The 25417-nt window shown below is 43.3% G+C and overlaps 1 protein-coding gene across 4 annotated transcripts in view; it reads left to right on the top strand.

The window, feature by feature from the left end:
• LOC139544574 (nuclear receptor subfamily 6 group A member 1-A-like) overlaps positions 1 to 25417 on the top strand; it is a 181930-nt gene that overhangs the window by 144249 nt on the left and 12264 nt on the right. For 3 of the 4 annotated variants that reach the window (XM_071351869.1, XM_071351867.1, XM_071351870.1), the window contains one exon: positions 24353 to 24583. In XM_071351869.1, the coding sequence (XP_071207970.1) occupies positions 24353 to 24583 (231 nt within the window). Of the gene's footprint in view, positions 1 to 3374; positions 3667 to 24352; positions 24584 to 25417 lie in introns of those variants that run through there. The other variant, XM_071351871.1, reaches the window with a different exon arrangement.

Here is a 25417-nt window from a genome sequence, read left to right as displayed (position 1 = left end):
ATAATGGTGGCTACATCTATAATGGTGGCTACATCTATAATGGTGGCTACATCTATACATCTATAATGGTGGCTACATCTATAATGGTGACTACATCTATAATGGTGGCTACGTCTATAATGGTGGCTACATCTATAATGGTGACTACATCTATAATGGTGGCTACATCTATAATGGTGGCTACATCTATAATGGTGGCTACATCTATAATGGTGACTACATCTATAATGGTGGCTACATCTATAATGGTGGCTACATCTATAATGGTGGCTACATCTATAATGGTGGCTACATCTATACATCTATAATGGTGGCTACATCTATAATGGTGGCTACATCTATAATGGTGGCTATTTGATTTGTCTGTTTGACTAAACGTGTCCCTTTTTTTGAGGGACGGAACACTCACATTAGGACAATCCCTGGTATTATCCCTCCACTATCACTTTCAAGGTCACCATTCTGAATGGCAGGTCAGGTTGTTTGTCATTGTTGGCTGGGGTGAGGCGGTCACTCGGGGTCAAGTGTGGCCTGTGGGGCATTGGCGTTGTTTCATCCGTGACAGTGAGGCAGGCTAGCTAGCGAAGCATTCCTGGGGGTTCTAGGAGGAAGAGATGACCCTCCGTCGACCTACCAAACCAGCCCTGGGCCCTGTTTGATAAAAACACACCCTTCCTTCCTCCCATTCCTTGATGTAATCGCTGATATAACACAACAGTTCTTCTATCATATAGCTTTCACCAAGCCAGCCATGTCAAATCAGGTATTTCTTCAAGGAAGGGAGGAAGGATGCATTCTCATAGTATTCAAACAGGGCCCAAGCCTTTGCACTGGTCAAAGAAGAGGCTAAATTAATGAAAATGAGACACTTCCTATGAATACACTGTTCATAATGCATTATAAGGACATTTAAACTGCCTTTTGAGCTAGGCAAAATGCATTATTAGAGCTTATGTCGTGCATTATAATGCATTATGAAGAGAGTATGCATAACCAATTAAAACAAATGAGCTTTAGTGGGGTAAAGGGAGTAAATATCACAAATGTGTTGAATAGACCGACAGAATATGCACAAAGGTTGTTATGAATGTCACTCAGAATCACAAAGGAATGGAACATAGTAGAAATGTCTCCTTGATGCAGGGTAAATTGCAGTTTTTTTACACTGCTATTCATCCAATAGTTTTCTTTCCCTAAACCTTTTCACTGGGCTTATAGAAATCTGATTTGACTGTTAAGGGTGAAAGTTGTGGAGGGAAAGCCAATGCAATGATTCTTGTTTGTTAACGAGATGCCTCGGCTAACGAGACTCTCCCCCTTGTTAATCTGTTACCGCTGCAACATATGGTGGGGGTCGTCATTGGAGTTTGTGATTAATTAAATATGAGTTAATTAAGGTCAGGCGGTTCTCCAGTACGACAACACAGAGCACCCGCGCTAAGCTGGCCTCCCACCGAGGGTTCGCCTCCGCAGAGACACACACACACACACTATACCGCTCCCCATAATGAATCCATAAAGGCACACACGCACATACAAAGGGACAATAGTAATCTTCAAACTCATTTGATCCTTGGTTTTATAACAAAGGAGGGGGATTGGAATCCTTCAGAAATCAATCAATCAGATACTTTTAGTGGGGCATAATGGTGCTGTGTACTGTGTGTGGCTTTTGACATACTGCCACCACCACTGCAAAACATATTTGAATTATAACCATCGACTCACATTTACATTTTAGTCATTTAGCAGATGCTCTTATCCAGAGCGACTTACAGGAGCAATTAGGGTTAAGTGCCTTGCTCAAGGGCACATCGACAGATTTTTCACCTAGTCGGCTCAGGGATTGGAACCTTTGGGTTACTGGACCAACGCTCCTAACCGCTAGGCCCCCTGCCGCTCAAAACTCGTTGACGACTGTCAAAAAGATTACCATTGTTTGATTTTGTGACATGTCCATTAGTCTTTATGTTTAACATGAAGAACTTTGGTGGGTTGAATGACAACATCTGTAAATTATTGCATTTTTGGCTTTAAATTACATTCTTGGCTTTACATTACATTTTTGGCTTTACATTACATTACATTTTGGGCATAACATTACATTCTTGGCTTAGCAGCCTTCTAAATATCCATAGTACTGTAGTTTGGAGTCATTAACTTACATATTTATGACTAAAGAAATGTTGTGAAAAGGAATCGAACCAAGACTATGCACGTCATGCACAATGGATTATTTCGGGAAATGCAGAATAAGCGGTTGTCTTTGTCACCAGTGTCACATTCAAAACATTTTAGCCCCTTTCCTTCCCTTTCTTCTTGTTCTCCTCCTGAGCCTCTTTCTCTCTCTCTGGATTTTAATGGAAAGTCTTTCTTTTTCAAGGTTTTAATGTCAAGCACGGTGAAATGCCTTTCTTATCAGTGTGGTTGACTGGTGTATAGAAGTTCAAGACAGTAGGGTTGACAGTAACGTTGGGCTTTACCTACTGGAGAAGTGTCTCTGTGTGTCTGTGTGTTGATAGTAGTTCAACTCACATTTTATTGGTCACATACACATATTTAGAAGATGTTCTTGCGGGTGTAGTGAAATGCTTGTGTTTCTAGCTCCAGCAGTGCAGTCATATCTAAACGTTACAAGGATAGCTCTTGAATAACACTCTTTGTAGACTTAATTTACGATCTCACCTTGATTGGCCAAATACATTGGCAGGTTTAGTTGATATGTGTTTAGCAGAATTAGGTAATATGTGTTTAGCCGTCATTAAACTTAATTAAAAAGCTATTTACACATCATTGGATGTTGATCATCGTGTGTTCGCTAATGACTCAATGTGTTGATTGTTGGTCTCTAGTTTGGCCTAAAGCACTCACACGCACACATTTCCAAGCCCCCTTCTGAAGGTAAAAAGTAGAGTGTGGGAGGAGGAACGGGGGAGGGGAAAAGGGAATTTGGGTGAAGGTGGGGCATTGTTCTAGAGAAAATAGGGTTATCAATACCACTCAGATAACCAACTCCCCTCCTCTCTCTCTCTCAATTCAGTTTAAGGGCTTTATTGGCATGGGAAACATATGTTAACATTGCCAAAGCAAGTGAAGTAGATAATAACCAAAAGTGAAATAAACAATAAAAACTCTCTCTCTCTCGCACATACACACACACACACACACACACTCACACTCACACTCACACTCGCACACCACACCCCTCCTCAAAATAAATGCTGGAGTTTTGACCCAAGCCGTGACCCACTAGGGTCCACTAGGTCACATGACTAACTGGCCTGTAAACCTCCCCCACCACTCCCAACCCCACCCCCTCCTCCTTTCGGGGGCCGGCCTAGCTGCCGAGGCCAGGGGTGAGAAAGCCACAGAGACCTCAGAGAACTGATCAGAGAAGGACTGAGAGAGAGGGAAGGAGCAAGAAACAAAAAGAGAAAGCAAATAGAAAGAAATCGAGAGAGAGGAACAGAGAGAGAGGGATATAGAGAGGGTAAAAGCACCTAGAGGAGTCATGAAGCCGAATCTGCCATGGAGGATGCAGTATCAACAGTGATATAGTGGCTTTATATATATTTCAAATATATTTTATACGGCGCTACCAGTGTGGATGGTGGCCAGGAGACTCACTGGCAGACTAGGACCAGTATGAAATGGATACATGGGAAGGTATGGGTGTGTGTTGTGTGTGTGTGTGTGTATATGCATGTGTCTGTGTGTGTGTGTAGAGGGAGGGGGTAGATGTGTTGCTCTTAAGGAGATTGAGACTACAGGACATTAAACAGTAATGATTTAGCTTGTTTTGTGTTTGTATCTGATACCATTGACGATTTTATCATGGCTTTCAGTGAACTTCGATCTGGTATTAGAGAATGGGCCTATAGTTGTCTGTAGGAAAACTGTGATTTGTTTCTTGTGAACTGTAGATTTGAACCAAATCTTGGATTTTGATTTTTAGGATGGTCAGTCATTCCATTTTCCTAATCAAATTTGGAAATATAATGTAAAACTGTTGTTGTGGTAAGAGGATTTGTTAGAATTCTGTCAACATTCCGGTAGCTTCCGCAGTAGCATTACCTTATCCGTGCGACAGTATGTCAGGATAAGAAAAGCCCCTTAGTGATGACTGTCAAAAGATTTGCAACTGCTGCTGTGGAGATTTTCTGCTGAGCTAAACAAAAATGTGTGTTTGGGGGGTGGGGCTTGGCACTGTGGAAGATAGGAAGATTTTGTGATTGTGTCTATAGTACATTTAACATTGGAGTCATTTAGCAGATGCTCTTATCCACAGCGACTTACAGTAGTGAGTGCATACATTTTCGTACCGGTCCCCCATGGGAATCAAACCGACAACCCTGGTGTTGCAAGCACCATGCTCTACCAACTGAGCCACACAGGACCTGCATTAGCTCATATTAACACACACATGTATGTCAGACTTTTTTGAGAGCGAGTTTGTGAGAGAGGGAAAGAGAGAGAAGGACAGAAGAATACAGAGAGAGGGAGCAGTTTATTTGCGGCCTGTGTCTGTGCAGCCCATCTGGAAAAGGTTTTTGTGCAGGCAACACAGGCAGTGTTTACGTGGTGCTACCGTGTGTGTGTGTGTGTGTGTGGTGTGTGCGGGGGTAGCCCGGGGTCATCCTGGCTCCACAGAGCCCTGTAAAATCCCCCGGGCCTTATTGAGGGACTCACAGCTGGGCCAACCTCTCAGTGCCCTCTCCTCAGAATACAGTCTTTCCCCTGTTTCACCATATTTGACCCCATGTTTTACCCCTGCTCAGTTGGTAGAGCATGCAGCTTGAAATGACAGGATAGTGGGTTGGTTTTCCTGGGACCACCCATACGTAAATAATATATCACACATGACTGGAATTCGCTTTGGATAAAAGTGTCTGCTAAAAGGCATATATTATCAGGAGGAAATCACAAGGTCTTTCCTGTACATGGTAGACTTGCAAAAGTCTCCCTGATCAATGCCCTGATTTTAATTTGATCTGGAGGAGAGTGTCCGCTAAATGACAATGTAAAAGCATAGAAGTACATCATGGATAGAAAATGGTAGCTCACCCATGCGATGCAGGCAGTTGTGGGGATCCTTCTTAGACCAGTGTTGGTCGAGCTTGTTGTGTAGTATTTTCTGCTATAATATCTGCTGTATATTCCCTGTACCTTTCTTATTGGGTTGTAAGCACGCATGAGCTTATGGATAAGTGAATGACTAGTTTATATTCCTTATTTTTCTCCCTCTTCATCTGGCTGTCTCTTTCTGATGCACAGCTTCGACTTAAGTACTTCCTCTGCAAAGCACTTTGAAACAACGGCTAATTTAAAAATGTCTTTGCACGTACATTTGATTGATTGATTTAATTGATCGATCTCTCTTTCCTCATGAAATACAATAATAATCTATCTCAAAGGAGTCGTATATCAGAATGGATTTGTTATGACAATCTGTTTCCATCGTTGTGTGTTTTAGGAGAGGGCCTCAGTGGCTGTAGTCTATGGAAGCTTGGTGGTGTTCATTTTCTGATGCAAAGAGCAATCAGTAACATGTTTTGGATTGGTTAAGTGGGTTGTTAGCATGTCACCATTTTGTTTCTGCCTAATGGTTACGTCTCTGACTGATAGATAGTGCTTGGTTACATTTATTTCTCCATCAATCCATCCACCCACCCTTCCATCCGTCCATCCATCCTTCTATCCATCCATTCTTTAATTCACTCCCACACATTATCATAATCTCTTGACTCTTGTCCTACCAAAGTGAAGCTCATTGCCTCCCATGCCTCTATCTGTTACAATCCCATCTTGTAGGTTCCTTCCTGACAGGGGCTAGCGTTTACAGGAGCTCCCTGTCCCAGGGCTATTTAAAACAGAGAGTGAATGTGAGCAAAACTAACAACCATGGTGAGGTTGCCATAAGAATAGATTGTAGATTATAATTCCCGTGGGCATTGTGAAGTATTCTTTCTGATATCTCCCTCTCATTCCTTTTTTTTTTTATCTCTCTCTATTTCGGTCTTTCTCTGCTACTTTCTCTTCCTTTCTCTTTCTCTTCCTTTCTATTTCTATCTCTCTCCATTACTATCTCTTTCTGTCTTTCTCCTCTGTAGAATACCTTTCTCCCAGCAGCTTGCCAATGCGAGAGCTGCTTTTGTCAATGTGGGTAGGAGGGTTAATACAATGTAGTCTTTCATCTTAATCTTTTCTCTGCTGGGTATGGGAAGGTGCTGGGCTGGCTGACTCGGCAGTGTGTAAAGGGTTTTTTCTTTTGGAATTGGGGGGGGGGGGGTAATTAGGATTATGTGAAAATCAATAGCAGGGGTGGGGGCGAGGGTGAGGTATATGGAGAGTTCAGATTTCTAAATGTAGGCTCTAGTAAAATGTGACGTATTAGTGTAGGGTTAGCAGTTGGGGAGGTATTATTCTGGTTTAGCAACCAGCGTGTTTGTGTGTGTGGACAAAACTGTAGACCCAAGCTGATGAACCAACACACACAAGCGCACACACAGACACACACACCTCCCCCGACCACCAACACCCACCCTTCTTCACACAGAGAGCATCTGTCAACATGACAAAACAAAGGACTTGTTTTTTAGAAGAACTCCTCACTCATCAATGTAGCCTATTGAACAGACAGTAGCACGAATATCAATGAATCATCCCATTGTCTTTGGCCATTGAGAACCAATGAAGCAGTATCTTTCATGCTACTGATAGAACTGTAAAAAACCTTGATCCTGGTGAACGCCTGATTTGACTCACACCTGCTTTGGCATAATCAGTCATAGTATTCTACTTTGGATTGAATCAACTAAGTATTAAGCAAATGGTTGGGCTAACATTAAGAGGAAAGCATAATTATTAATGTTATTGGAACCTTTATCCCGGTGAGCTCTTGCTTTGGCGTAATCAATCAAACAATAGTCTAGTCTTCTACTTTGTGTTTTAAAGCATTAACCAAATGGTTGGGCTAATGTTTGGAGGAAAACCTGGGACTCGGAGCGAGACATGTTCCCTTTTCTCCTGTTGTTTCCTCAAGGACACACTGTCGAGGGAAATTCAATCATATTTTGGAATGAGGAATTTTCCTATTTTCTCAAAGGGAAACGGATGAGTTTGTGCGTGCGTGTGTGCGTGCATGCGTGCGTGATGGGTGCTGTTTCCTTTCCTGCTGGAGAGCAATTGATCATCGATCAAAGAAGGGAGGATTCTAGAGGAGATAGGAAAGAAAAAATTGGCAACATACAAGAGTGACAATCAGTACTGACAAGATATTGAATTGTCACATTTACACATTTAGTGCGTAGTACACTTGGAACTTGTACATTCTGGTGTGTGCACTCCCACATGAGGAAGTCTTAACGCTTAAGGGCCCTACACACCCTAGGCAAAACAGAGCGACAGATGTACGGTTTGTTCCAAAATTTGAGCCGCACAAAACTACATAGAACTACTGTAAGCAGAAAACATTCCATTGCTGAGTTTGAGTAAAGTGTGTAGTGGCCTTTAGTGAGCGCTAACATGACTGTTTTTAAACACCTTTTTCATTATATTATTATTATTATTTATTTTTGGGATTGAGTGCAATTTCAGAAGGGAAAATGAAAGAATCTTCTGATGCTTTCGTAGAAACATGACTCGACTTCGGGAAATACAAAACATAGGTATAATTCTGAGATGCATACTGAGCACCATTATTCTATGAAGTTGCATCTGCAGTACCAGTCAAAAGTTGGGACACACCTACTCATTCAAGGGTTTTTATTTATTTTTACTATTTTCTACATTGTAGAATAATAGTGAACACATAGAAATTATGACATAACACATATGGAATCATGTAGTAAACAAAAAAAGAGTTAAACAAATCAAAATATATTTTATATTCGAGATTCTTCAAAGTAGCCACCCTTTGCCTTGATGACAGCTTTGCACACTCTTGACATTCTCTCAACCAGCTTCATGAGGTAGTTTTTTATGATGTTTAACACTTTTTTGGTTACTACATGATTTCATATGTGTCTTCACTATTATTGTACAATGTCAAAAATAGTTTAAAAAAACAAAAAAACCTTGAATGATTAGGTGTTCTAAAACTTTTGACTGGTACTGTATGCCTAAATGGCAGACACATCTGTATTGATCAAAACATATCTTTATTCACACAGACACATCTGTATTGATCAAAACATATCTTTATTCACACAGACACATCTGTATTGATCAAAACATATCTTTATTCACACAGACACATCTGTATTGATCAAAACATATCTTTATTCACACAGACACGTCTGTATTGATTGAAACATATCTTTATTCACACAGACACATCTGTATTGATCAAAACATATCTTTATTCACACAGACACGTCTGTATTGATTGAAACATATCTTTATTCACACAGACACATCTGTATTGATTGAAACATATCTTTATTCACACAGACACATCTGTATTGATCGAAACATATCTATATTCACACAGACACATCTAATGAACACATTTGCAGCTGACCTATTGCTAATGACGTCAGGCTACAAGGACACACTTGGGATAATGTCTTAAGATCTGGGCTCTGTGGTCTTCCCAGGGGGTCCTGGGGGGGAAGGGGTCTTCTCCAGTATGGGAGGGGGTCTTTGTTTCAGTGTGAGCTGAGAGCCAGGAGTACACCAGAGAGGATTACAGAAAGAGAAGATCGGGGGAAGAAAGAAAGACGGGCAGGACATTGGGTACTCTGATGTAGGAGGAAGTTAAAATACCTATACAATGGTACCGTTTAATTACAGTATAAGAAAAAATAGTTAATTATGCATTGTGCACAGATTTTGTGTAATCAGTAATCGCACATTATTCCTTTCAATTCACAAGAAATGTATAAACAAACTGAAATTAGTTATAGGAATGTCTTAAATCGGCTTATGTTTCACGATATCCAATCACTACTCATATTGACGATGCGCAAGGCACTTATAGCCAATGAGCTTTGATGTATTGATTCATTGGTTGAACTGGCACAGTGTAGTATTGTTATAGTTCCCCTCATCTGTTTCTATGAAAACAATCCCTTTACAAGGGTGAGACTTTTTCACAAACCAGAAAGAGAAAATAAAATGGAGGAGAGAGAGAAAGACAGCGAGTGAGAGAGGGGCTGTGTTTTTTAAGAGGAACCTGTCCCATTGAGTCCCCCTTTAAAATGCCTGAGTTACATTTCCTGATTGCTTTAAAGTTTGGAATGGCACCGGGGCTGACCTCGGCGGAAAACAATGTGGCCTTTAACGGAGCTCAAGGGGAGGGGTGGGGGGGTAACCGTAAAACGACCATGGAGTTCAAGATGAGGTTGAGTGCTGGCCAGGGCATTGTGATCTCTTCTCACACCTCAGTGAAGTGATTTAACACAGCTGACCTCGCGGTGGCCCCACCAACAGACCCCACAAACACACACACACACACTGATGCTCTCACACACGCACAGTCAAATTGAAGGAAAAAAAGTAGAGCACAACGCAACATCCCGCAATTTCCCGCCACATCATACTTCACATCATACTTCACATCACAACCTCTTTTTGAGTGGCTGTGAATTGTGAGGACGTAAACTAAAAGCTTGGCATCAGTGGAATGTGAACCATGCCATCAAAGCAGCCAGTCAGGCCATGTGTTCAGGCAGTAACAAGTAACAATCAATGACGGGAGCTGTTTAGAAGCCACCAAGCAGACATCTTAGGGTTTATACACATCATTGATCACAACCAATGATGTACAGTGCATTCAGACCCCTTGACTTTTTACACATTTTGTTAAGTTACAGCCTTATTCTAAAATGGATTAAATAAATATCAATTCATATCAATCTACACACAATACACCATAATGACAAAGCGAAAACAGGTTTTTAGAAATGTTTGTTTAATACATTTGCAGAAAAACCTTATTAACATAAGTGTTCAGACCCTTTGCTATGAGACTTGAAATTGAGCTTAGTTGTATCCTGTTTCCATTGATCATCCTTGAGATGTTTCTACAACTTGATTGGAGTCCACCTGTGGTAAATTCAGTTGATTGGACATGATTTGGAAAGGCACACACCTGTCTATACAAGTTGACAGTGCATGTTAGTGCAAAAACCAAGCCATGAGGTTGAAGGAATTGTCCGTAGAGCTCCGAGACAGGATTATGTCAAGGCACAGATCTGGGTAAGGGTACCAAAACATTTCTGCAGCATTGAAGGTCTCCAAGAACACAGTGGCCTCCATCATTCTTAAATGGAAGGCATTTGGAACCACAAGACTCTTCCTAGAGCTGGCCACCCGACCAAACTGAGCAATCGGGGGAGAAGGGCCTTGGTCAGGGAGGTGGCCAAGAACCTGATGGTCACTCTGACAGAGCTCCAGAGTTCCTCTGTGGAGATGTGAGAACCTTCCAGAAGGACAGCCATCTCTGCAGCACTCCACCAATCAGGCCTTTTATGGTAGAGTGGCCAGCTGGAAGCCACTCTGCAGTAAAAGGCAAATGACAGCCCTCTTGGGACTCTCAGACCTTGAGAAACAAGATTCTCTGGTCTGATGAAACCAAGATTGAACTCTTCGGCCTGAATGCCAAGCGTCACGTATGGAGGAACCCTGGCACCATCCCTACGGTGAAGCATGATGGTGGCAGCATCGTGCTGTGAGGATGTTTTTCAGCGGCAGCGACTGGGAGACTAGTCAGGATCGAGGGAAAGATGAACGGAGCAAAGTACAGAGAGATCCTTGATGTAAACCTGCAAATGTGGAATAAGTCAAGGGGTCTGAATACTTTACGAATGCACTGTATATTAACCCTGGATTGCTTATGCTATGTATTGGCCATTGAGAGGCTGTGAAGCTACCGGTCGGCCATATTGGCACTCCTCAGAAAACAGTCCTCCATAGGAATTCATGGAATTCTACAGTATTTCATTTAAATGTTTCAAAGACAAAATTCAGTTTTTAAGTATTTGTTTCTTTTAGTGGGTACAGTAACATTAGTACTTTCCAAAAATGATACTTTAAGGAAAATGTTGTAGTCTTTTTACATGTTTGATTTTTAAATTTAGCTCACAAACTATAATTTTAAAGTATGCATTAACGTCTCTGTAATAGAATAAACATGGCAAACAGAAATGTAGACATTAATACATGCATTTTTATAATATTTTTTTTGACATTTTAGAAATAGCCTACAAGTCAATTGGCACCTCTTTGTCAAAATGGAAAGACATTTACTTAATGTCAAAAGATTAAGAAAGACAGACAATTTCAAATCAAATCACATTTTATTGGTCACATACACATATTTAGCAATGTTATTGCGGGTGTAGCGAAATGCTTGTGTTTCTGGCTCCAACCGTGCAGTAATATCTAATAATTCACAACAATACACACAAATCTAAAAGTAAAAGAATGGAATTAAGGAATATATGAATATTAGGTTGAGCAATGTCAGTGGCATTGACTAAAATACAGTAGTATAGAATACAGTATATATATATATATATATAAATGCGATGAGTAAAGCAGTATGTAAACATTATTTAAACATTATTAAAGTGAGTAGTGTTCCATTATTAAAGTGGCCAGTGATTCCAAGTCTATCTATATAGGGCAGCAGCCTCTAAGGTGCAGGGTTACGTAACCGGGTGGAAGACTGTTAGTGATGGCTATATAACAGTCTGATGGCCTTGAGATAGAATCTGTTTTTCAGTCTCTCGGCCCCAGCTTTGATGCACCTGTACTGACCTCGCCTTCTGGATGATAGCGGGGTGAACAGGCAGTTGATCTGATGGTTGTTGTCCTTGATGATCTTTTTGGCCTTCCTTTGATGTCGGATGCCTTAGGTGTCCTGGAGGGCAGGTAGTTTGACCCCGGTGATGCGTTAAGCAAACCGCACCACCCTCTGGAGAGCCCTGCGGTTGCGGGCCGCAGCAGGCGAGGATTACAGCCAGACAGGATGCTCTCAATTGTGCATCTGTAAAAGTTTGAGATGGTTTTAGGGGCTACATTTCTTCAGTCTCCTGAGGTTGAAGAGGCACTGTTGCACCTTCTTCACGACATTGTCTGTGTGGGTGGACCATTTCAGATCGTCAGTGATGTGTACGCCGAGGCACTGTTAGCTTTTCTACCTTCTCCACTGCCGTCCCGTCGATATGGATAGGAGGGTGCTCCCTCTGCTGTTTCCTGAAGTCCACAATCAGCTCCATTATTTTGTTGCTGTTGAGTGAGAGGTTGTTTTCCTGGCACCACACTCCCAGGGCCCTCACCTCCTCCCTGTAGGCTGTCTTGTAATTGTTGGTTATCAAACCCACTACTGTTGTCGTCTCCAAACTTGATGATTGAGTTGGAGGCGTGCATGGCCACTCAGTCATCGGTGAACAGGGAGTACAGGAGGGGGCTGAGCACGCACCCTTGTGGGGCCCCAGTGTTGCGGATCAGCAAAGTGGAGATGTTGTTTCCTACCTTCACCACCTGGGGGCATCCCGTCAGAAAGTCCAGGACACAGTTGCACAGGGTGGGGTTGAGACCCAGGGCCTCAAGCTTAATGATGAGCTTGGAGGTACTATGGTGTTGAAGGCTGAGCTGTAGTCAATGAACAGCATTCTTACATAGGTATTCCTTTTGTCCAGATAGGAGAGGGCAGTGTACAGTGCGATGGCGATTGCATCGTCTGTGGATCTTTGGGACGGTAAGCAAATTGAAGTGGGTCTAGGAGGGTGTCAGGTAAGGTAGAGGTAATATGATTCTTAATGGGCCTCTAAAAGCACTTTATGATGACAGAAGTGAGTGCTACGGAGCAATAGTCATTTAGTTCAGTTACCTTTGCTTTCTTGGGTACAGGAACAATGGTGGGCAGCTTGAAGCAGGTGGGGACAGCAGACTGGTATAGGGAGAGATTGAATATGTCCGTAAACACTCCAGCAAGCTGGTCTGCGCATGCTCTGAGGACGCGGCTTGGGATGCCGTCTGGGCCGGCAGCCTTGCGAGGGTTAACCTCTCTTGGGTATGTGAGACGTCCCACCTCTTCAACAGCCAGTGAAACTGCTGGGCGCCAAATTCAAATACAGAAATACTCATTATAAAAATTCAGAAAACAAAACATATTTTACAATGGTTTAAAGATTAACTTCTTGTGAATCCAACCACGGTGTCAGATTTAAAAAATGCTTTACGGCGAAAGCATACCTTACGATTATTTGAGAACATAGCAGACAAATCATTACAAACAGTAACCAGCCAAGTAGAAGAGTTACACAAGTCAGAAATAGAGATAAAATTAATCCCTTACCTTTGATGATCTTCATATGGTTGCACTCAGCAGACATTGATTTACTCAATAAATGTTCCTTTTGTTCGATAAAGTCTCTTTATATCCAAAAACCTCCGTTTTGTTCGCGCGTTTTCTTCAGTAATCCACAGGCTCAAACGCAGTCAAAACAGGCAGACAAAAAAATCCAAATTGTATCCGTAAAGTTAATAGAAACATGTCAAACGATGTTTTATTCAATCCTCAGGTTGTTTTTAGCCTAAATAATCGATAATATTTCAACCGGACAATAACGTCGTCAATATGAAAGGTAAACAAGAAAGGCACTCTCTCTTGGTCGCGCGCATGAAAAAGCTCTGTGACACTTTAGGGTCCACTCATTGACTGCTCTTACTTCCTCATTTTTCAGAATACAAGCCTGAAACAATTTCTAAAGACTGTTGACATCTAGTGGAAGGCATAGGAACAGCAATTTGAGTCCTAAGTCAATGGATACTGTAATGGCAAAACTACAAAACCAAAAAAAAAAATACTTCCAGAATGGATTTTTCTCAGGTTTTCGCCTGCCAAATCAGTTCTGTTATACTCACAGACACTATTTTAACAGTTTTGGAAACGTTAGAGTGTTTCCTATCCAAATCTACCAGTTATATGCATATCATATCTTCTGGGCCCGAGAAGCAGGCAGTTTAATTTGGGCATGCTTTTTATCCAAAATTCCGAATGCTGCCCCCTACCCTAGAGAAGTTAACACGCCTAAATGTGTTATTCATGTTGGCCACGGAGAAGGAAAGCCCCCAGTCCTTGGTAGCGGGCTGCGCCGGTGGCACTGTGTGATCCTCAAAGCGGGGAAAGGTGTTTAGCTTGTCCGGATGCAAGATGTTGGTGTCTGCGACGTGGCTGGGTTTCCCTTTGTAGTCCGTGATTGACTGTAGACCCTGCCACATACGTCTTGTGTGTGAGCCGTTAAATTGCGATTCCACTTTGTCTCTGTACTGGCTTTTACCTGTTTGATTGCCTCAAGGAGAGAATAACTACACTGCTTGTATATTCCCAGTCGCCTTGCCATGGTTAAATGCGGTGGTTCACGCTTTCAGTTTTGCACAAATGCTGCCATCTGTTTCTGGTTTGGGTAGGTTTTAATAGTCACATTGGGTACAACATCTCCTATACACTTCCTGATGAACTCAGTCACTGTATCTGTGTATTCATCGATGTTATTCTCGGCAGCTACCCTGAACAATTTCTCCTAAATACTTCAACATTGCCTCCAGATGTACTAATCAAGGTCTGGAATATGTCCAGAAAAAGATACATTAGTTGATTTTTTTATTAACCTTTATTTAACTAGGTCAGTAAAGATAAAAAATATTATGTACAATGACACTGGGCCAATTGTGCGCCGCCCTATGGGACTCCCAATTACGTCCGGTTGTGATACAGCCTGGAATCGAACCAGGGGGTCTGTAGTGACGCCTCAAGCACTGAGATGCAGTGCCTTAGACCGCTGCGCAACTCAAGAGCACTATAAAACACAATTTATCCAAACCAACCCAATATTTATTTGAAGCATGAAAAATAGTGATATGTGTGTAAATGTAGCAACATCTGGCCAGTAGAAGACGGAAATCCTGGAAACTGGAGCAGGCTTCCTGTCTTATGTCGGGAATAGGACACATAAGTAAATTATGAAATGTGGCAAGAAACATTTCACCAAGCCAATGTTCATTAAATGTGCATCAAACATGCTGGGGAAAAATGCTAAGTGTCATTGACTGTATGTGCTTGTAAAGTCAAATGCATTGGTGAAATTCAGTAACCTCTTTGTCCTTATTGTCATCGAAATGTTAGCTCTGGCAAATCCAGTCCTTGACTTGGACTGCAAAAGGAGCCGGTACTCATTTTGGGTGCCGGTACTTTTTATATTTAGGTGCTCAATACTTTGAGCTAATATTCTGTCAGAGGAACAGAAGCTCAAGCAGTAGAAAATTTGAGGTGCCGGTACTCGACTCCGATGAGCTCCTGCCCAAGTCAAGCACTGGACAAATCGGTGTGTGAAACTAACTAGCAAGTATAGCTATTGTTGTCGTACAGTATGGCCGCCCTTGCTCCTCAACCTCGCACCTCCCCCTTCCTCCCCACAAAGGACCAAACCTAAACCCAGTCAATTTAAATGGTAATACCTTTGGGGCTTTCAAAAAGCTCCTCTCTTCACTTTTTTTAACATATCTTTGAGAGGCTTTGCAGTCCACGTTCCCACCATGCTAATAGCTTTTGGTACATGAACATAATGCCACTCTGGTGAGTCTCTCACTCTCCAGCTCGCTCCTTTCTCTTACATCCCCTTTTATTTCTCTCCCTCGCTGTCCCTCATTCGCTCGGTCTCTAGAATGTTCTTTTTCTATCTCTTTCACACTCTTTCACTCTCTCTCTCACTCTCTTACTCTTTCGCTCTCGCTCTTTTTCGCTCTCTCTCTCTTTCGCTCTCTCTCTCTTTCGCTCGGTCTCTATAATTTAGAATTCTCTCTATCTCTCTCACGTTCTCTCTTTCTCACTCATTCTTTCTATCCACCAGGTCCCAGTTACTATCCTTGGATTGTGGGGGGAAAACGGTATGGAGTATATATTGCCTTTCCTTGAGCATTGCAGCTCCTATTGATTACAATTGATGTAGCATTTGGATTTTGCCTTCCAAGGCCCATTCTCACTGTAAACACATACAACTTGATGGCAGAACATTTTTGCAATAGGCCCCTATACTTAGTGAATGGTGGGGATTAAGACCGAGGTCACAGGCCAGAGCTTTCTCTGGGACGCCCTAAAAACACGCCACTTCAATACAAGTAACTTCATAACAGTATAAAAGCACATTTCCCCTAACCCTTACTTAACCTAATTATCTTAACATGCTACATAATTTCTCCTAACCTGCTGCATAAGTTTTCCTAACCTGCGGTGAAAAGTCGTAGCTTTATCAAAGTGACGTATTTAGGGAGTCCCGCTTTCTCTCTCTAGCACCAGCAGCTGTCTTCCATGGTACTAAAGCATGGGCCAAATGATGACAGGGGGGGTCATTGCTATCTGAACAGGAAGATGCATTCCTGTGTAGGGGGCTTCACGCTGACACCCAACGCAAGAGAGATTACCAGAATGTTATAACACTTTATAATAGCATACACAAGCGGTTTATAATAATAATTATTATACAATTAATTCATAATCCACTTTTCATTTAAAAACAGTCTCAAAGTGCATTAAAATAATAAAAACGAGAGGAAGACAGAGGACACAACTAGACCGGGCTACTGACACAAAGAACGCATCTGACAAGGGACGGGGACAATAAGGAACACAGGTAAATCAACTGTAGGCCTTCCTAAAGAGAAGAATATTTAGGCCAGTTTTTAAAGGAGCCCAGAGTCTGTGGTGCCTTCAGGTGGTCCAGGAGTATTTTCCAGAGGCTTATAAATGTTTTTGGTTTCTGTTGCTTTGGACATTAGCTAAACAAACCCAGACTGACAAGGCAAACAGTAAAGAGCTATAAAAAAAAAGACCATGATGTCGAAGATGGCTACCAACTTCAGCTTTCACAAAACACACTCTTCAGCAAATTGTGTGTCTTTTTGTGTTTGCATGAGTGGCTGTGCGTGCGTGTGCATGTGCTGTTGTGTGTGTAAAGTGGTTGTACCTCCCCATCACTGTGTTTCTATTAAGGCCATGCCAAAGGACAGTGTGTTGGGCCCTTGGGGTGTGTTGGGCCCTTAGCAGTGCAGCTGAGGCCATGCCCATGTGTGTCTCTACCCCCTCCCCCCCTACACACACACACACACGCGCGCGCTAGGCCCCTGTAACCCCCTCCTCCCCGCGTGAACCTCCAGGGGGCTAGACTGAATCGCAGTCCTATTAGGCAGCTCACTGACCCTAAAGGCGTCAGCATGCTTCAGTTGGGCTGGCGCCTAGTCTGAACGAGGATGCTCACATATATTCCCTTAAAAGACCTTTGCTTGAAAAACAAGAAAAAAAGCGACAATAGTACAGTTTGTCCATTTTGAGACGCTGTAGCCAGTAAACACTTCCTCAAAATAGTCCAAATGAAACTAAGATAACTCAAGAAATGTGTCATTCATTTTGACGTTTTTGCCGAGGAGATCTTAGTCGCACAATTTTACATCTAACTAAGATGTTTGGTGCAGTATTTCTCAATGAAAAAATTTGCATGAAAACAAAGACTTTATTGAAGAATCCCTACTGTTGACCAATCATCGACGAAGGTGCGTAGACTGCGGCTACTGACTTCGGTGTTCCTCGAATTTGTTTTGGTGTGCCTGAACAGACGGAAAAACCCTTACCAACGTTCAATACGAACAAAAACGTCACATAATGCCATATGCACAAACTGTTTCAGCTGGGAAGCATCCAGATGTCTTGACCCTATTTAGCAGTTCACTGACCTGAATAAGAGGATTGAAAGCCATGTACATCTGATATCATAATCATCCCCCTCTCTCTGACACACACACACACACACACACACACACACACACACACACACACACACACAAACGCATGCACACTTTCATACACTTACACACACCCACTCTTTCACACACTCCACTCTTTTTCTCACTCTCTCTTTCACGATCTCTGTCTATCGCTACATCTTTCACCATCTCTGTCTATCGCTACCTCTTTCACCATCTCTGTCTATCGCTACCTCTTTCACCATCTCTGTCTATCGCTATCTCTTTCACCATCTCTGTCTATCGCTACCTCTTTCACCATCTCTGTCTATCGCTACCTCTTTCACCATCTCTGTCTATCGCTACCTCTTTACCTCTTTCACCATCTCTCTTTCACCATCTCTGTCTATCGCTACCTCCCCTGCTTCGACCCCATCACTCTGTCTATCGCTACCTCTTTCACCATCTCTGTCTATCGCTACCTCTTTCACCATCTCTGTCTATCGCTACCTCTGTCTATCGCTACATCTTTCACGATCTCTGTCTATCGCTACCTCTTTCACAATCTCTGTCTATCGCTACTTCTTTCACCATCTCTATCTTTCGTTCATTAGAGTTACCAGCCTCAGAAATTGCAGCCCAAGTAAATGCTTCACAGAGTTCAAGTAACAGACACATCACAACATCAACTGTTCAGAGGAGACTTTGTGAATCAGGCCTTCATGGTTGAATATCTGCAAAGAAGCCACTACCAAAGGACACCAATAAGAAGAAGAGACTTGCTTGGGCCAAGAAACACGAACAATGGGAATTAGACCGGTGGAAATCTGTCCTTTTGGTCTGATGAGTCCAACTTTGAGATTTTTGGTTCCAACCGCCGTGTCTTTGTGAGACGCAGAGTAGGTGAACGGAGGATCACTGCATGTGTGGTTCCCACTGTGAAGCATGGAGGAGAAGGTGTGATGGTGTGGAGGTGCTTTGCTGGTGACACGGTCTGTGATTTTATTTAGAATTCAAGGCACACTTAACCAGCATGGCTACCACAGCATTCTACAGCGATACGCCATCCCATTTGGTTTGCGCTTAGTGGGACTATAATTTGTTTTTCAACAGGACAATGACCCAACACACCTCCAGGCTGTGTAAGAGCTATTTGACCAAGAGTGCTGCATCAGATGACCTGGCCTCCACAATCACGCGACCTCAACCCAATTGAAATGGTTTGGGATGAATTGGACCGCAGAGGGAAGGAAAAGCAGCCAACAAGTGCTCAGCATATGTGGGAACTCCAAGACTGTTAGAAAAGCATTCCAGGTGAAGCTGGTTGAGCGAATGCCAAGAGTGTGCAAAGCCGTCATCAAGGCAAAGGGTGGATACTTTGAAGTATCAAAAATCTAAAATATATTTTGATTTGTTTAACACTCTTTTGGTTACTATATCATAGTTTTGATGTGTTCACTACTATTCTACAATGTAGAAAAAAGTAAAAATAAAGAAAAACCCTTGAATGAGTAGGTGTGTCCAAACTTTTGATTGGTACTGTACATGCGTACGTGTGTGTGTGTGTGTGTTTGGGGGGTTGGTACTGTGGTGGATTTTTGACAGAGCTAATTCTCCTGCCAGCCTGATGTGCCGGCAGAGAAGAAAGGGGCAGGAGGCCTGTGCTTAATTCCCCAGCCGTGCTCAGAGGATTTAGACGGTGGAGGAAGGTTGGGGGATTATGCAATTTAAGATTTTACAAGCGCTTCTATTTCCTCCGCAATGGGCTTCCCCTCTCATCCCGAAGAGTGTGAACTGCTCCTCTCAGTTAATATGATGTGTGCGGCACAAACACACAGACAGACATACACACACACACTTCACACATACTGTAGTTCACACAGCTCAGAGAGATCTCTAATATAAGTCGACTGACGCTTGAAGCCAACTAACACACTATCTTTCCTGTCTATTTTATATTCTCTCAACCTGCTTCTCCTCCGCTTGTACATACAGTACTGTAAAATGGAGATCCACAGCTGGGTATTAGCTACAGATAGCAACAAAAAGGGTTAAGTGTTGAAGCTGATTGTGAATGGAGAGCAGTATATGCACACAAACACAGGTGCATGCACAAACACACGCACACACTCACACAAACAAAAACACACACACGCACACACACAGCCTCTTTGGTGAGTGGAGATTGCCAATGATGATGCCCACTGCAGCTAAATCACCCCTTATTTAGAAGACTAGAGGAGATTATCACAAACAGGCGCTGAATAGGAAAACGGCCCATTTTCAGACTTACAATGGAGCTTGTTTATTGGCGAATAAATATCGATACTTTGTTGTCGGTGTCGAAAAATAGACCCGAAATCAAGGTAACGTTGCTATACAATACGTTGTTTTGTCATCTCCATTGCTGTAGCTAGTAAATCTAGGCCAATGTGTTTACTTGTCCCTGGCATCTTGTAAATGCTTGTCAATGTACCTCATCCCATTACTGAAGCAGTGGGAACTATAATTGAGAAATGACTCCGATATGAAATCCTTCACAGCTGATTTTCAGGAACTTTTAAGTGTCATATTATGGTTTTTCCCTCAGATCTCCTGATAGGGGGAAATGTCAAACGATTTCAGGCTCAAACCATTCTATCTGGGTGGATGATGGTACTGAAGTGGTTTTGACCTGGTTGGAGGGACTCAACCTCGCTCTGAAAAACTCCAACAGAGGTTGGCGCTGCCAGTGCCCCGTAGGATGCCAATACAGATAGAGGGTAGGGGTTCAAACTCCCAAGGAGCTTGACTCACTTGGTGGTCCCAGAAAGATAGCAAAGACTTACTATCAACAGGATACCAGTTACAAACAACTTATCCTTAGGCCATTTATCCAAAGTGTCGGATTTAAATCTTAGTGGGGGGGGGGGGGGGGGTCTGACAGATGCAAATACAGAATGACTGAGACCCCTTCTGTGAAGAACCCTGTTTGGAGGTCTTTGCGAGGTAGTGTAGCTTAAGTTCGTTAACAGTTGAGACAAAATGTTTATAGTATGTATAAGCTGGAAGTAGAAGCCTAAGTTGTGTTGTCCATTACTTTACTCCAGTTAGGGGAGGCGTGGTAGGGTTAGGGGAAAATATCTAAATATATATATATTTATATATATACACACACTACCGTTCAAAAGTTCACTTAGAAATGTCCTTGTTTATGAAAGAAAATAAAAAAAATTGTCTATTAAAATAACATTAAATTGATCAGAAATACAGTGTAGAGGAGTGGGAGGCCTCGGTGCACAACTGAGCAAGAGGACAAGTACATTAGAATATCTAGTTTGAGAAACAGATGCCTCACAAGTCCTCAACTGGCAGCTTCATTAAATAGTACCCGCAAAACACCAGTCTCAACGTCAACAGTGAAGAGGTGACTCCGGTATGCTTTGCAGAGTTGCAAAGAAAAAGCCATATCTCAGACTGGCCAATAAAATAAAAGATTAAGATGGGCAAAAGAACACAGACACTGGACAGAGGAACTCTGCCTAGAAGGCCAGCATCCCGGAGTTCCCTGTTGACGTTGAGACTGGTGTTTTGCGGGTACTATTTAATGAAGCTGCCAGTTGAGGACTTGTGAGGCATCTGTTTCTCAAACTAGACACTCTGATGTACTTGTCCTCTTGCTCAGTTGTGCACCGCGGCCTCCCACTCCTCTTTCTATTCTGGTTAGAGCCAGTTTGCGCAGTTCTGTGGGAGTAGTCCACAGTATTGTACCAGATCTTCAGTTTATTGACAATTTCTCGCATAGTGTAGCCTTCATTTCTCAGAACAAGAATAGACTGACAAGTTTCAGAAGAAAGGTCTTTGTTTCTGGCCATTTTGAGCCTGTAATCGAACCCAAATGCTGATGCTCCAGATACTCAACTAGTCTAAAGAAGAAGATTCTTTAAATCAGAACAACAGTTTTCAGCTCTACTAACATAATTGCATAAAGGTTTTCTAATGATCAATTAGCCTTCTAAAATTATAAACTTGAATTAGCTAACACAACGTTCCATTGGAACACAGGAGTGATGGTTGCTGATAATGGGCCTCTGTATGCCTATGTAGATATTCTATTAAAAATCTGCCTTTTCCAGCTACAATAGTCATTTACAACATTAACTATGTCTACACTGTGTTTCTGATCAATTTTATTTTAATGGACAAAAATTTGCCTTTTTTTCAAAAACAAGGACATTTCTAAGTGAACCCAAACTTTTGAACGGTAGTATATATATTTACAAAAAAATATTTGGGGGATTGGAAATGATGCAGACAATTACATTAATGGAAGACACAATCTATCTGCAGTATTACATCTGATCTACCCCCTAAAAAAAAAAAACAGTTTGTCTCGACCAAGCTTCTGTTTTAACATGCGCGCTCATCCGTACAATTCATTCCCGCTCCCACTTCCTCTCCCAATCCTCCTTACCTCATTTCTACACACGGGAGACCAGTATGAAAAATGTATGCACTCACTACTGTAAGTCGCTCTGGATAAGAGCATCTGCTAAATTACTAAAATGCAAATGTACACACAAAAACCATACCATACATTGCATGTGTTCCCCATTTTACTCTCCTCACACCCTCCACCAAACCCCCTCCGCCCCTCGCCCTCCACCAAACCCCCTCCGCCCCTCGCCCTCCACCAAACCCATCTCCGCCCCTCGCCCTCCACCAAACCCATCTCTGCCCCTCGCCCTCCTCCCCTCACCCATCTCCGCCCCTCGCCCTCCGCCCCTCACCCTCCACCAAACCCATCTCCGCCCCTCGCCCTCCACCAAACCCATCTCCGCCCCTCGCCCTCCACCAAACCCATCTCCTCCCCTCACCCATCTCCGCACCTCGCCCTCCGCCCCTCACCCTCCACCAAACCCATCTCCGCCCCTCGCCCTCCACCAAACCCATCTCCGCCCCTCGCCCTCCACCAAACCCATCTCCGCCCCTCGCCTAACACGCTAACCAGCTCCTATTTGCATGATGAGTGTGGCCGCATATATTTTAGTACAGTGGGAATCACAGGCCCTCGGCATATGAGTGTGTGCATGAATAAAGCCTTCAGTGGTCCTGGGCTGGGGAAACTCAAAATGGTTGCCCTACCCTCAAACAGACATCTTGTATTGTGTGGTAGGGAAAAGGAGGGAACTGAGAAAAATTATAGAAGATATCTTAAATATTTTTTTAGGTCAGCAGTAACTTGTACCTGTATGAAACAACTGGTTCGGTCCGCTCTGGTCCGGTCGGCTCTGGTCCGGTCGGCTCTGGTCCGGTCTGCTCTTGTCCGGTCTGCTCTGGTCCGGTCTGCTCTGGTACGGTCTGCTCTAGTCCGGTCTGCTCTGGTCTGCTCTGTTCCGGTCTGGTCCGGTCTGGTCCGGTCTGCTCTGGTCCGGTCTGCTCTGGTCTGCTCTGGTCTGCTCTGGTTTGCTCTGGTCCGGTCTGGTCCGGTCCGCTCTGGTCCGGTCTGCTCTGGTCCGGTCTGCTCTGGCCCGGTCTGCTCTGGCCCGGTCCGCTCTGGTCCGGTCCGGTCTGGTCCGCTCTGGTCTGGTCTGGTCCGCTCTGGTCTGGTCTGGTCCGCTCTGGTCCGGTCTGGTCTGCTTTGGTCCGGTCTGCTCTGGTCCGGTCTGCTATGGTCTGCTCTGGTCAGGTCTGCTTTGTTCCTCATACCTATCCTCCTCACTCATGCCTCATGTTCCCTAGCATAACAACCCAAGTCCATGGGCATGGTGAGATCAGATGCCAGGCGGCATGGCGCTCAAGCGGCCTCTCAGGCTGATTCTGTCGGTACGCAGGAGGCTCCGGACGGCTGCGGTCGCCCTATCTGACATGACAGCTCCCAGCGCTCGCAGCCATTCTGCTACATACAGCTGACACAAAATGGAGGATGTGCGAGGGAGAGCATGTGCAGAGGGAAGATGTTGTGCTGGTGTGGCAGGGACAGAATTAGGAATGTCCTACTCACTATAATGAGAGAAATTAAAAGTTGGTTTCTTTTACTTTTTTTTTGTTTTTACTGCGCTAAGGGATGCAAATATTCAGACCATTTATTTGAACCGTAGGTTTTTGACAATATGGTTTTATGTTCAAGCAAAAGTCTTGCAAGAACAATGGTAGTCACCAAATGTTATTGGTCACATACACATGGTTAGCAGATGTTATTGCGAGTGTAGCGAAATGCTTGTGCTTCTAGTTCCGACAGTTCAGCAATATCTAACACGTAATCTAACAATTCCACAACAACTACCTTATACACACAAATCTAAGTAAAGGAATGGAATAAGAATATATGGATGAGCAATCACCAAGAGGGCTTTGGACTGTAATGACTATACATTCATGTCTCTAAGATATGTAACTTTATTTGCTCAGTACAAGATTGGGGATGTAGCAGTGATCCCATGGAGTGAATGATTGACCTTGCATTTACATAACTGACATTATGCATGACTGATACGGAACTGTGAATAAATCTTTCCCCCTTATGTTCTATATCTCTCCTTTTTTTCTTTCTTTCATCCTTTCTTTTTTTAAATCTATTTTCTTTCCTTTTCTTCTTTGCTCTCTTTCTGTCTTTTCTGTCTCTCAGATGATCAGGCTGACCCGCGCTTGTGCCTCATCTGTGGCGACCGTGCGACGGGCCTGCACTATGGCATCATCTCCTGCGAGGGCTGCAAGGGCTTCTTCAAGCGCAGCATCTGCAACAAGCGCGTCTACCGCTGCAGCCGTGACAAAAACTGTGAGATGTCGCGCAAGCAACGCAACCGCTGCCAGTACTGCCGCCTGCTCAAGTGCCTACAGATGGGCATGAACCGCAAAGGTACGAGTGGAAGAGTAGGAAAATGGCCAAAAGTTACTGAAGGTTTCAGGAAAGGTGAAATCACTATACGGTGCTAAGCTAGTTTAAACTAGCTGACCTCTGCTAAGGTTATACAGTATTCATACTTATTATCACTGTGACTGTCATCGAAGTATTCCTCATAGCTTCTGAGTTATGACTCCAATTCCAACTACCTCCAGAACCACTCTGCTTCTGCAATGAATATACCGCATTGAACATCTTTCAGCACAAATCCCTCTCAAATGAGTGTTTAGCCCCACATCCTGAGGGCTTTATCCTTATCCCACGTAGCGCTCTGTCAGCTGTAGTTCAAACGGCCGAGGGCTACAGCTGCTGTGCAGGGAGCAGCTGTAGCCCTCGCGAAACATTCTCCTCATCAAACGCCAAAGAGAAAGACAGCGTGCCAGTATCGATGAGTGACAGGCCCCAAAACCACAGAGAGATTAAGATAAAGAGATCGTCGTAGAGGTAAATGGAGAGAGACAGTTACAGAGAGGTAACAACAGGGAGGAGAGGAGTTTGGAATTGGACCTCACATGGAGATTACACCTGGGTGCTGTTCATTAGGCACCAAACTAAAGAAAACAGACTGAAACACAGAGGGACGACCTGACTTTCTCCAATAAGAAACAATCTTTTCGTGTTCCTTTCCGTGTGCACTAATGAATATGACACTGGATACCTTCTCAAAGAGGGAAGATTGGAGGGTTGGAGAGGATGATGATGACGATGATTAAGGTTGGCAGTTACCTCTGATAGATCTAGCCCCAATGCATTCTGGTAGAGCCGTTGTTGTCAGTTCTGGTCAGAGTC

The sequence above is a fragment of the Salvelinus alpinus genome, chromosome 18, assembly GCF_045679555.1.
Source record: "Salvelinus alpinus chromosome 18, SLU_Salpinus.1, whole genome shotgun sequence".
NCBI classification, from domain to species: Eukaryota; Metazoa; Chordata; class Actinopteri; order Salmoniformes; family Salmonidae; genus Salvelinus; species Salvelinus alpinus.
Note: the sequence above shows the minus strand (reverse complement) of the source record. Positions and strands in the feature narration are given on the sequence as shown.